General features: G+C 37.6%; 1 protein-coding gene across 1 annotated transcript in view; it reads left to right on the top strand.

Annotated features, from left to right (window-relative positions):
- LOC150108245 (clotting factor C-like) overlaps positions 1–13,721 on the top strand; it is a 368,054-nt gene that overhangs the window by 15,739 nt on the left and 338,594 nt on the right. The window contains exon 2 of the mRNA XM_090415698.1: positions 3,618–3,750. Coding sequence (XP_090271824.1) covers positions 3,618–3,750 — 133 coding nt within the window. The remainder of the gene's footprint in view (positions 1–3,617; positions 3,751–13,721) is intronic.

Below are 13,721 nucleotides of genomic sequence, written 5' to 3'. Positions count from 1 at the left end.
AGGGCTAAAATGGTCTCACCTAATCCCTATATGGGAATAAAGGCCTTAGCTGTTTATATATATATATATATATATATATATATATATATATATATATATATAAACGTCCTCACATCACCATCCAGCGCAAAAGTTGGGTATTATATCAACTCTTGCGAATCGTGCAAGATCTGTACTGTCAGATGAAGAAGAACTGAAAAAAGAACTACAACATCTTAAATGGACCTTTAAAAACAATGGCAACTCTTTAAAAGGTATTAACAACCAATTATCCCACTGTCAACGTAGCAACGTAGAGACACAGGACGACTCCAAAGGTCATATCGTCTTGCCATATATCAGCACACTATCCAAATGAGTAGAATCCTAAAGAAGTTTAACATACAAACGTGCTTCTCGACTCTGCCAAAAATAAGATCACGTTTCAACAACTATAAACAATCTCACAACCTTCTACAATTCCCAGGTGTATACAAGGTCACATGTGAGTGCGGAAAGCCTTACTATGGGAAAACGGAGAAATCTATCCTACTGCGTCTCGAGGAGCACCAGAGAGACATTGCTTATAAGAGAACCAGAGCAACTGCTCTGTCGGGCCATGTCCTGTTTTCAATAAACACGAACAACGAAAGCCGCCAACATGAGATAAATTGGACATCAACTTCAAACCTACACATTTGCCATGATGAGGTGGAACGCCGCATTGTGGAGTCAAAAGAAATCACCTTGGACCCGCTTCATATGAACAATAATCTCAGCTATAATTTGCCTGACTCTTTCAGCTCTACTATCAGATACTGGAGATCGCGTGGTTCCACACACGCACAAGTGTATAACAATAGAACTTTAACACGGACTATAGCTCAAGTTCATAATAACTGTTAATTCACAGTCGAATATTATAACTTTATAATTGTATAGCTTTAGAGTGTCTCAATGTTATTTTCAGTGTCTTTTAATATCTTTCTATGTTCTTAACGCCTGACGAAGTCAATCTCGACGAAATATGTTGCGTTTTCAAATAAATCTCATTTTGTTATAATTCTCGGGTTTTAAGTCAGTTAATATTAAAAATGAATATATATATATATATATATATATATGAATATATATATATATATATATATAGAAAGTATTTTTACCTTGGGTATAATAAATGTTAAAGATACCAAGCTATTTTAAACCTGGTTTTACTCCATTTCCCAAGTAAGCAAACAGACAAATAAGTCAAGTTCGCGCCTGCACGTAATGCAAGTCTAGCTGACCCTGCTGGTAGTGCAAGACCAAGATAACTCATGGTAAAAGTAGAATAAGCTCTGATCACTAATCTTAATATTTACCCATAATGCAAAGCACATCTCCTGGAGGAGATGTATGATGCTCTGCATTAAAGGCAAGGGGCCACTACCCAGACCGGTTTCGATCTTTATTGAGGTCTCATCAGTGGGAGCCAGGCTAGAAATATCAAGATTTTAGTAATACAGAGCTTATAAGTATTTTACCAGAACAAGTTACCATAAGGTGTTTTAACCTTATTAAATAAAAATCTCAGGAGGAGATATAAATGTAGAAAGGTAATGGAGTAAAACCAGGTTTAAAATAGCTTGGTATCTTTAACATTTATATATCCAAGGTAAAATACTTTCTACATTTATATCTCCTCCTGAGATTTTTATTTAATAAGGTTAAAACACCTTATGGTAACTTGTTCTGGTAAAATACTTATAAGCTCTGTATTACTAAAATCTTGATATTTCTAGCCTGGCTCCCACTGATGAGACCTCAATAAAGGTCGAAACCGGTCTGGGTAGTGGCCCCTTGCCTTTAATGCAAAGCATCATACATCTCCTCCAGGAGATGTGTTTTGCATTATGGGTAAATATTAAGATTAGTGATCAGAGCTTATTCTACTTTTACCATCAGTTATCTTGGTCTTGCACTTCCTGCAGGGTCAGCTAGACTTGCATTACGTGCAGGCGCGAACTTGACTTATTTGTCTGTTTGCTTACTTGGGAAATGGAGTTAAACCAGGTTTAAAATAGCTTGGTATCTTTAACATATATATATATATATAATCAGCAGTAATCTAGTTTCTAACTATGAATAAATGACTCTGTTTCTATTGAAAATATCTTTCCTATGGAGGGAAGAATGCATGTGCTTGAGTCTTTCCTAGTTTCAATCTTTTCTATTTCCATTACTTAAGAAGCCAGTTTAACAGGTGTTGTTTTGCCTTTATGAACTGCTCTAAACATAACTTTTCAGGATTTTGATAGAAGATAAAGTTCAAGGAAGAATCAACATTGCTGTATTGATGGTTACAACGTGCAGAATAGTATGATGGGACAAAAAAAGAAATCGAAGCTAGGATCAATATCATTCACCCTCATGTTATTTGATCTTTCTTCTTGCTTTTCCCCTCCAGTGGCATTCCCATTGTTTTTGACGTTTCAGTTTCTGTTCTTAGAATAAAGTCCTCATCATGACTGAAGCAGTCGTGATGCTTATAATGTCTGATCATAATCTCATTTGTGACCTACTTTTGGTGGTTTGGTTTTATAAACATGTTTTCACCTGCATCTTAGACTAAAAAATTAATCGGAACATTTTCATTACTGATAAACCTGACTGCATGCATTGATAATTTATGGGTTTCCTGATCATCCGTGTGTCAAAATCGCATCTACAGTCATTGCTATGGTCAATGGGATCCTGCAGGCCATGCTGTAGATACAGCTCATAGAATCATTTGGAATAGATCACCACTCAAAATCTCAGCAAATTTAGAAGAAAAAGATTGTTTTTATAATCACCCGCTGCTCTTAAAAAATTTTTAAGAGCATTTTTTTTGTCTCCAAGTTTTGATTTTTTTTTTTTTTGGTGCCCCACCTTGTTAGGACTCTAATCTTTTGTCGACGTGTTGCACTTTGTTTGGTGGTGTGTGTGTGTGTGTGTGTGTGTGTGTGTGTTACGTCTTATTGTACCAAGATATTGGAAGAATTAAATAGTATTTTTTATTCTTTCTCAGTGCTGTTAAAAAAAAAAAATCAGCTATCACCTTTCATTCCCTTATAGGGAGTAGGCGAGGCCTTTTAACCCTATCTAGCTTTTGGAGACTGAGTGGGCAGTTCAATCTCAACCGGTAGCCAGAGATAGCTGGCCCATGTCTATCACTAATTATAGCAGCCACCGATGAAGAGGCTGGCAAACAAATGCTGCCATCTTCTTGGTACCTAATTCTAACAAGATATGTTAATGTCTGAAATAATTTGAGTACTACGGTCGATTTTCTTGAGTTTCCGGAGTAAAAACCCGCTTGCCCATGCCAGAGTTGGAATAACTCGGAAACCGGTCGAAGAAAGGCTTAGAAAAAGTTCCTGCAGTCGGCGACTAGACTTGAACTTAAGTCCATCTTCGAGCGACCAAGCGCAGAGGACGCAAGCGCCACTTCATTGAGCTACACAGGCTCAGTGCTCTCTCACTACATTAAATGTTCGACATGAGTGTGCTTCTTCACAAATTTTTTTCAACTTTCATAAAATAGCATTGCATAAGTAAATCAATGTACGTTGCATCAAGCTGTTTCATTAATTTCCAATTTTGTTATTCAATTTTAGGATTTTTATTAGTATGTTTGGCCATCATTCATGTTTGCGAACCTAGAGGAGTAGATGTTGGACTGTGTGATGATACAACTTTTGAATGTAAATGTGGAGTAAATGGTTACACCATCCATGTTCCTGTGAAACAGTAAGTCACGATGATTGCACGTTGCATATGATTATTTTCTTTTGAGTTATATAAATCAAATAATAGGTTTAAATTAATATCTTGTGCCTTTTCATTTAAGGTAAACCAAGTTCTGAATCGCTACAATGCAATGTAAATCTTTGTGATCCTAATTTAATATTTGTATTTATATTGACATATTCGAACATTTTGTGGAGAATAATTTCGTGAAAAACACATTCTTTAGAAAAGGACCAAATCCACAAACACTTCATAAGACATTATTCCCATCAGGAAAGCCTGTGTATTCCTGTGGAGATGATGTTTGCATCCATACTTTTTTCATCCCAGAAATTCAAGAATGTTGATAACAGACTTCACACTATTTCAGAGATGGCATCAGCTGTGTGCCGTAACCCCATTCCTGGGTGCCAATTAAAACCACTAGTAATGTCGGGCTCGCTATTCTTTTATTGGATGAGATTGGAGGCTAGCTATCCACTAGTCTTCAAAAGTTAGAGCTACATGGCTTTCTACATCCTTTGGGGAATGTGTTGTTTTCATGTCAGAATCAAATAAAGATAAGCGCGAAAATTTATGAAAAGTTGCGAATCGATACTCTCGTATGGTTCTCTTAAAAAAGAAAAGAAATAAACAGAGAGAGAGAGAGAGAGAGATAAACGACTGATATGATGTTTGGAAGTCTGTGATACCATTTTTAAGCACTAGACTTCAATTTGCCAACAATAAATTAAAATCTACACGAGAATAGTGACACACACACACACACACACACACACACACACACACACACACACACACACACACACACACACACACACACACACACACACACACATCGTTAAGTTTTACATTAAAGGTTAACTACTATCATATTTAACTATGCATGTCTTGCTTATTGAAATTTTAATTTTTTTTTAGACCTACGAGTCATTTAAGTAAAAATTGACCGTTAGTGTACCGTTTTCTACCACTGTTTTTGTAAAAATTTAAATGAATTATAAATCCCAGTGTTTTGATAAATATCATTTAACTAGTTTTGTAAAAAAATACTTCCCACAAATACTGATTTATTTTCATAAAAGTTATAATGATCTTAAAACCAAATTCGATTAAAATATATCCATCCTTAGGAGTGCTTATGATCCCAGAGTTCACACTAAATTCAGAGTACTGAGAACTAGATCGCTCAAAATTTAAATAGGGAGTGTGATGGATGGAAGGAATTCATTCATTTAACGGAATACAAATATCACAAAAGCAAAGCAAAAAAAAAAAAAAAATAGTAATTTTATCTATCAGATAAACTTGAAATAGGTATCAGTATACCCAAAATTATTTCATTCAAGGTCTATACTGTATGTCATTATATTTTCTCTGCTTGGAGAAGATAAATGGACCACTCTTGATAACAAGTTTTAAGTAGTAAGAGACTGAGAAGCATAAACTTCAAATTAAAGAAAGTTACTCATTGCACAATATAGGAATTTGACACTTGCAAACCGAAAATTTCTACCTCTGTAGACTTGTGGTAATGTTTCTAGTTCCAGAACTAAAAACAGAAGAAAGACTGTTATAAATTTGATTTTAGCTGTCAACTACTGTAGAGTAACTGTTTGTAGTCCTTCTTTTAGGGTTCCAGAGTTAGTCGATCCTTGGTGGATAAGAATGTAAATTCCCCCACTCCCAGATATTCGAGGTTTTTCGACCTCTGTCACAGGCAAGCGGATTTTTACTAATGGAATCTGGTTTTTGTCCGGTCAACACAAGAAAATCGATCGTAGAACCCACACCATTTAAGACTAATATATACTTGTGTTAGGGACCCCGAGATGGTGGCATTTCTCTGCCCCTCTTCATTGGAGGTCGTTTATAATTAGTGATAGTCTTTGGCCAGCCAGCTCTAATTGGCTACTGGTGGTGATTAAGCTGTCCCAGTCGGTCCTCAACACACACACGCGCACACACACGCATTCACACTCACGCGTGCGCTTCAAGCACCTCTTGAGGGAAAGGTCAGCAATTTCTGGCAGGTTAGTATGATTTTTTTCTCTCTCTCAGAAGTTGGCATTTTTAAGATAATATGCTGGAACTATCTCTTGCCAGAAAAGGGAACTGCAAGCTAAAATCGATATTTGTCGAGCAGGGCGAGTGTTTATTCGAGCTGTATGCTCATCCGCAACGAGTACATTTGAAATGTCTAATCCAGCTGCGAGCGAGTAACTGCAGACTGGATAAAATAGAATTATTATTATTATTATTATTATAACGGTGTCTCCATGGAGTCAAAAGACTCATCGCGGCAGACCCTACATTGAAACACTAACCATTATTTACACAATACCTGTCATACTTTTTAAATTCATTCACAGAAGAAGCATTCGCAACCACCTCTGGTTGTGTGATAATTTAATGTGATGTTTTGGCAATCTTTGCCATATGCCCTTTAAACTCAAGTTCTCTGTCACACAATATCTCCCAAGTCTCTTGCCTGGTCAACTTCTTTCAGTTCAGTTCAATCAATATAGTAAACAGCATGTGATCTCACTCTCCCAAAGTGCATCACCTTACACTTAACCATGTTACACTGGTAGCCATTTACCTTAGTCCATACCCTCAGCCTATTTAAGTCATCCTGTAGGTTATGTACATCATCTGAATTGCCTATCACTATTCCTAATTTTGCATCATCAGTAAACAAGTGGACAGTTCCTTTCAAACTATTCCCAATAATTGATGTACAAATTAAACAATCGAGGACCAAGCCCTGAGGTACACCACTAGTCACCTGCCCTCTCCCGGACTCAGCACTCCATAAACCACTCTTTGATATCTATTCACCAGCCACCCTCTAATCCAAATCACCACCAGATAATGGACCAAATAGATCCATATCCATTTGCTCTAATTTATGCAATAGGGTTCTGTGTTGAATCCTGTCAAATGCATTTGTAAAGTCCAGCAGTGTCATTGAATGAGGATTTCCTTTATCCAACTCCACTGTTACTTTATTATAGAAAGTAAGCAAGTTACTGAGGCAAGACCTACCCTTCAGAAAACCATGTTGCCCCTTATAAAGTTTCATATTGCTATTCACCCAGTCCTGAATTCTAATTTTTATCAATTTCTCCAAAACCTTAACCACCACTCCAGATATATTGGTTGGTCTATAATTTGCAACCTCTGTCTTGTAGCCTTCCTTATGCAGTGGAATTATTTTACCCTCTTTCCACTCTATTGGTACTTTATCAGAACTAAGACTTAAACAGCCTGGTCAGTGGAGGCGCTAATTCTCTTGCACATCCTCGTAACACATAGGTTGATATGTCATCTAACCCAATGGCAGTGTTAGCATTAATGTTCTGTAATATATTAAGCCCTCTATTTCGTCTATCTCTAGACGAAATAGAGGTGCATCAGTCAATGACACATTCGACACTGCAATATCACAACAAAGATGGCACACTTTTGCAAAATGATCACTAAGCAACTCAACTATTTGATTTGCTTCTATAATTTCTCTACCATCAACACTTTTGAAAGTAATCTCTCCATGGTTATTCATCCTTTTACTTGCCACATAGCGAAAGAACTCCTTAGGGTTTCTTTTGGATTCATCAGCTAGCTTCCTCTCATAATTAGCTTTCGCTTTCATTACCATACAGGTTACTCTCGTTGCCTGTACCTTGTACTGCTCATGGGAACGCTCATCTCCTTTTTCTTTATACTTCCTCCACAATCTTTTTTTTATCAGCAACTCCTGCTTAATAATATTATTCATCCATCTTACTCCTACTTGATTTTTCCTTCTGACTATGGGAATACAGTCTGATACAGCTTTCTGTAAATACTCCTTGACAATCTCCCACGTACCATCAACATCTCTTCTCTTCAAATTCTCATGCCATAGCACTGCTGAAAGCTGACTTCTCAGCTTGTCCTAATCACCAGCCTTGTAATTCCACATATACACCTTCTTAACAGAATATTCAGCACATCTTACAATCTCCCAGGTCAACACCACATGATCGCTTTCCCCAAGTGGAGACAGTGTAACTAAATTACTTATTGATATGTTTTCTGATGTTATAACCAGATCTAACGCTCTTGAATCACTTGTCCTTTCTATTACATGCCGTCTCAGATAGTTATCTCTTAACAACTGTATAAACTCCATTTCCTTTGTTCCTTGTGACCATTCTGTCTCCCAATCTATGTCACCAAAGTTAAAATCCCACATAATGATTACTCGACCTTAACTCATCATGCTAATTTGCCAATACATACTATCTACATTCTTCCTTATACCCCTTGGATTTTAACAACAACGATTACATACTTCGCCTTGTTGATCTCTATCTCACACCAAACAGCCTCGAATGAACTGTCCTCAACATACCTTTCACGCATCACATCAGAATATTTTTTATATAATGAAAAATAAATTTCTAAACAAAATCTTTTTAAATTTAATAAAACAATGAAGAATATGGCTCATTTAAAATACCATTCTTGTCGCAAAACTGGTAATACAGTAATACAGAGTCCACATCTGATTTTCCGGCAACAGATAGTTCTGGCACCTGCTTTAAACTGAACAAAATTACGAAACTGCACTTGATCTTCTTGCGACCGTCGAGTGACGTTGTCTTTTTTCTAATTCTTCATTCTAAATTTCATATTATACACCTGTCCAAAAACAAACCGAACTTTTCGAAAATAGAAGAAACAAGTGGCGCCACCTGTTATACCTTTTTGTTGTCGAAAGCGGCAACCTTCATTAGTGTTGTGTCAACTGTTTATGACATTTGCTTCTTTAGAAGAAGTTATAGTGTGTTTGTCGCACGGTCGGAAAATGAGTTTCAAACAGAGAGCTGCGATTGACTTTTGTGCTAAACTTGGTAAAAGTTTTACCGAAATGCATCAAATGCTTCAAAAAGCATACGGTGATGAATGCTTATCCAGTACTCATGTTTACGAGTTGTTTAAGCGATTTCAAAGTGGTTGTGACGCTTGAGGACGACAAAAAGCCAGGCCATCCAAACACTGGACTTAGCGAAGTTAACATCCAAAAAGTGCATGATTTCATCAAATAAAACTCGAAGTCGTCTTCCAGATTGATTGAAGATGAATTGGGGATTACAAAATCAACTGTACACAACATTTTGACCGAGAGTTTCAGCCTTCGTAAATTGAATTCGCGATTTGTTCCCCACAAGTTGACCGACGACCACAAAATGTATCGAATTGAACATTGCAAGGACCTCATTAAAACCGCTCGTAAGGACTCAAACTTCCTTGAAACGATCGTTGCTGGTGACGAAACGTTTCAAAACAAAGCGTCCGAGCATCAGAAGAGGGGCATCCGAAAAAAAGTCGCTTGGAGAAGTCAAAAGTAAAGACAATGCTGATTTGTTTCTACGATTCCAAGGGCATTATCCACAAAGAATTCGTTCCATCTGGCCAAACGGTCAATGGTGAGTTTTATCTCGAAGTTTTGAAGCGATTGATAGCGAGAATTCGTCGCGTACGGCATGAATATCGTGACGACCGACCGTTCGTCTAAACACACTGTCACTATAACTCCGCTTCTAGTGAAACAAATGTCATAAGCAGTTGACACAACACTAATAAAGGTTGCCGCTTTCAACAACAAAAAGATACAACAGGCGACGCCACTAGTTTCTTCTATTTTCGAAAATTTCTGTTTCTTTTTGGACAGAGGGTGTAGTACAAATTTTTGAATAATCATATGCATAATTGCGCCTCCGTAGCGCAATTGGAAGAACGACGGTACATTGCGCCCTTCGATTGGAATAGGTCTAAGTTCGATTCGCGACGGGAGAAATCTTTATCTGGACGATTCCAATTGAAGGTGAGTTAGCCGATCTCATACGGAGGTAGTAGGTTTTTTTCTCCTGGAAACTCGGGTTTATCATCCCGCATACAGACAAATCGGCCCTTCAGAACACACGCAATTTACAGACAAAAAATACCAGTTGTGGTGGTAGAGGTGGGCGGTAGATGGCGTTGATGGAGATGATTCGTAGTAGAGAGGTTTGGTGTAGTGGTTGAGACAGTTGTAAGTGTCCTCTCGCGATGAGTTTTCGGATTCCTTGGAGGTATCAGGAATAATAATAATAATAATTTAAGATCAAATGCTAATATATTCAGAAAAAGTTGCATACAACGTTAATTAGTTTTGGAACAAAATAAAACAAAGAGCATTTATTTCAGACATTAAATATATTGTGTTATGGTTAGGGACTACGAGATGGCGGCACATTTGAGCCGTCTCTCTTCACTGTGAACCGCTTAATTAGTGATAGCCTTGGGCCATCTATCTCTGATTGGGTACCAGTGGAGATTGAACTGCCCACTCAGTCTCCAATAAGTTAGATAGGGCTAAATGGCCTCGCCTACTTCCCGTATACTGGAATAAAAAGGCGTTAGCTGATTTTTTTTTTTTTTTTTTTACATGAGACTAGATTTTTGAATATAGATATGCTAGAAACCATTATCCACAGTCAATAATTTATACAATTATTTTGAACAGAGAGTCCTCATTTCTGCAGAAAAATACATATATATGTTTATTTTATTTTATTTATTTATTTATTTATTTAATTAGAGTTTTATATTTGTTTGTCTTGGTTTTACTTCTCGTTTTTAAAGATAGAGTATTGAATATTTTTGGCGCTAAATGAACGTAATGTTTATGTATTGCTTCTTTATTTGATTTAGGAACTATATATTTTATGACCTTGTGTCTACTAAAGAAAACTAAGGCTCTATTTATCTAAATCTACTTAGGCTCTATCTAAATAGAGCCTAAGTAGATTTAGTTTTAGAGAAGAAAACATCTTGTTTGATATTAACGTATTCATGATCGTTGCTAAGATTACGGCATGTGGATGGGGGTTGGATATGACTAGTACATTGGATTGGAGATTGGCTATCTGATAAGTATCAGCAAGTTGTGTATGAGGTAGCAGAATTCTGAAATGGATTTGAATTTTTCGTGATGGCGGCTCGCGTGTTAGTGTTTCGTGTATTATTGATGGTGAATTGTGAATTTGATTGATATGTTTTTTAGCGATTTATGCTTATTCATTAGTAATAGTAGTTAATTGCTTGCTACCATAAACAAACACGTTATTTTTCCATAGTGGTTTATCCAGGTAAGTCAATTGAAATTACAAGGGCGATACGCTAGGCCTACTGCCGCTTGTATCGCCATTGTTTCATATCTTGTAATCATAAGCAACTGTCTATTTGCTATCGTGACAAGGGCAAGGCATGTCCTGGACAGACTTTGGGGCCAATCATGGAGGCACCATATGAAGAACTAAATTTCAAAGAACTCCTGGCTATCTTCAAGCATGTAGGCAATCTACTGCACACTAAATGGCCAGGTAAAGTCGTAATTCATCAAATAGAAGAGGTTGATTCAGATGACCCTCAACTCTCTGAATTTCTTCCCTGTATCCATCAAGATAGCACCAGCATAATAGAAACAACTGCTGATGACAATTCCATTGCAGATCACAGCGGTTATTAGGAGGTTCGCGTTCGTAAAAAAACTGCAGCCTCTGAACCACCCAAAGCAGATCGAATGGAAGAAGACGGTCCTGACCCGGACTCTCCTACCTCCTCAAGGGAAAAGATACCTCCGATTATTCTGCGAGAAAAGAAAAAATGGATGTCCCTAAGGACTATGATGTCTAATTTAAAGATTTCATATAGTCAAACAAAGAATGTCACAGAAGGTATTAAAATACAGCCCTGCTCAGTGATGGATTATTGAAGGTTGACTGGTGAATTGGATGCCAAAGGTATACAGTATCTCATCTTTTCACTAGGATCAGAAAGAAACCTCAAGGTAGTAATCAGAGGTGTCTCGGAAGATCTATCCATAGAAGAAGTGGTTGCGGATCTACACCGCCAAGACCTACCACCCGTTATGGTCAGTAGAATGACCAAAAAAGACAAGACTCCAATGCCACTGGTTCTAATTGAGATCAGTCAAGCTTACATATATGATCTGACATCAATCTGTGGATTAAAAATTACTATAGAGCCACTGAGAAAAAGAGCTTCAACAGGGCAGTGCTGCAGATGTCAAAGATTTGGCCATGCCCAGAAGATGCAGGGCTGAATTCAGATGTCTAAAATGTGGGGTCGCCCACCCAACAAATACATGCACTAAACCAAAATCTAGCCCGACAAAATGTGCCAATTACAAAGGATGCGCTCACAATCCAAGAAATAGAAAATTAGAAGCAGAAACATTTTCTTCCTCACTCAGCACACCTATATCAGAGACTACTTCACAGTTTCCTGAAGTTCAATATAAAAGGTCAGACGCCCTTCAAAAGAAGCCAGAGGTTCCCAAAAGAGTAACTCTGCAACAACAATCTAGGTCATATGCGGATGTAACTCGTCCTAAACAGTCATCCCGTGAACAGACAACACCACACACACACCTACACATCTGACAGCTATCATTACCTCTTCTCTCGCAAATATGCTGTTGAATTTTAGCAGATCCAACCCTTCACAGAGTTCTACTAACTGATTTCTAAAGGACACACAAGCCATTATTTCAGCGCTCACTAATGAACAGTAACAAATTAAAACCAGAATCTCTAGAGATCATTGCATGGAATGCAAACGACCTGAGGAGTATGATTTTAGAACTTCAAAATTTCGTCCAAAGACATCAGCCAGATGTCCTTTTACTAAATGAGATGCACCTAAGACCTTCTGACAACCCCAAAATTTGTGGATACCAACTGTACAGAGCTGATAGACTATCCCACAGAGGACGAGGCACGGCAATTTTCATTAAAAATTTCATCTCTCATCACTCCATTAAACATCCCTCCTACCACCAACTCCGAGGTCACCGGCATTGAGATTCTCACGAGTTCTGTCGGCAAATTAAAAATTTTCACAGCATATCATCCTCCACAAAAATCATTACTGTTCTCGGATTTCAACGCCTTATTCGATACCGGAGAGCCTATCATTGTGGCAGGTGATTTAAATGCCAAGCATTCAACTTGGAATAGCTGTTCCACCAACAAAAATGGACAGATACTACAAAAACTATGCTGGTTTCAACAACCTTCATGTAATAGGTCCTGCTGACCCCACCCATCACAACACTTATGGTTGGGCTGATGTGTTGAACATAGCCATATTGCAGCACATCAGACTCCAATACAATTTAATGATGATTAACGATCTGTCATCAGACCATAACCCAATACGATTAAAATTGGGAAACCTTGAAAAATTATCTCCCCCCTTCACTCATTCATTCCTTGGGAAAGACTCTCCAAGGTACTTCCAAAATATATTGGTCCTATTCCCATCATTAAATCAAAAGAGGAAATTGAAACAGCTATTAAAAATCTAACAGAACAGATTAAAGCAGCCTGTGCAGCAGTTACTACCCCTGCAACTAACTGCAAATCCAACCACTTGCTAGAAGATATTATGAATCTGATTAGAGAAAAAAACAAGGCAAGAAAATGATACCACAACACCAGGGCGCCGCAAGACAAACAGATCTTGAACAGGTTCATCTCTGCAATGAGAGATGCCCTCGCAGCCCATAGAACTAAAACTGACCTCCATCTCTACTGATAACCACTCTATATGGAATCTCATCCGAAAGATTAAAAACAGAAATAAACCTCTCCCCCCCCCCCCACCCAAACAGATTCAGGTCTCATCCACCATGATGCCAATAAAGCTGAAGCAATAGCAAATCATCTTGAAAAACAATGTAAACCTCCATACGATGACCTCGATTTTAACCATATACAGGGTGTTTGGGATAAATTTGACATATTTATAATTAATTATATTTTTCCGTAAGTTACATGTATTAACACACACTTCTCTTCATTTAAAAGTTTGGACCCTTCTTCATTCATATACAAGATGTCAGAAAGGATGGA

The sequence above is a fragment of the Typopeltis vanoorti genome, chromosome 3 (assembly GCF_054136105.1).
Source record: "Typopeltis vanoorti isolate ZY-2024b chromosome 3, IOZ_Tvanoo_1.0, whole genome shotgun sequence".
NCBI classification, from domain to species: domain Eukaryota; kingdom Metazoa; phylum Arthropoda; class Arachnida; order Uropygi; family Thelyphonidae; genus Typopeltis; species Typopeltis vanoorti.
Note: the sequence above shows the minus strand (reverse complement) of the source record. Positions and strands in the feature narration are given on the sequence as shown.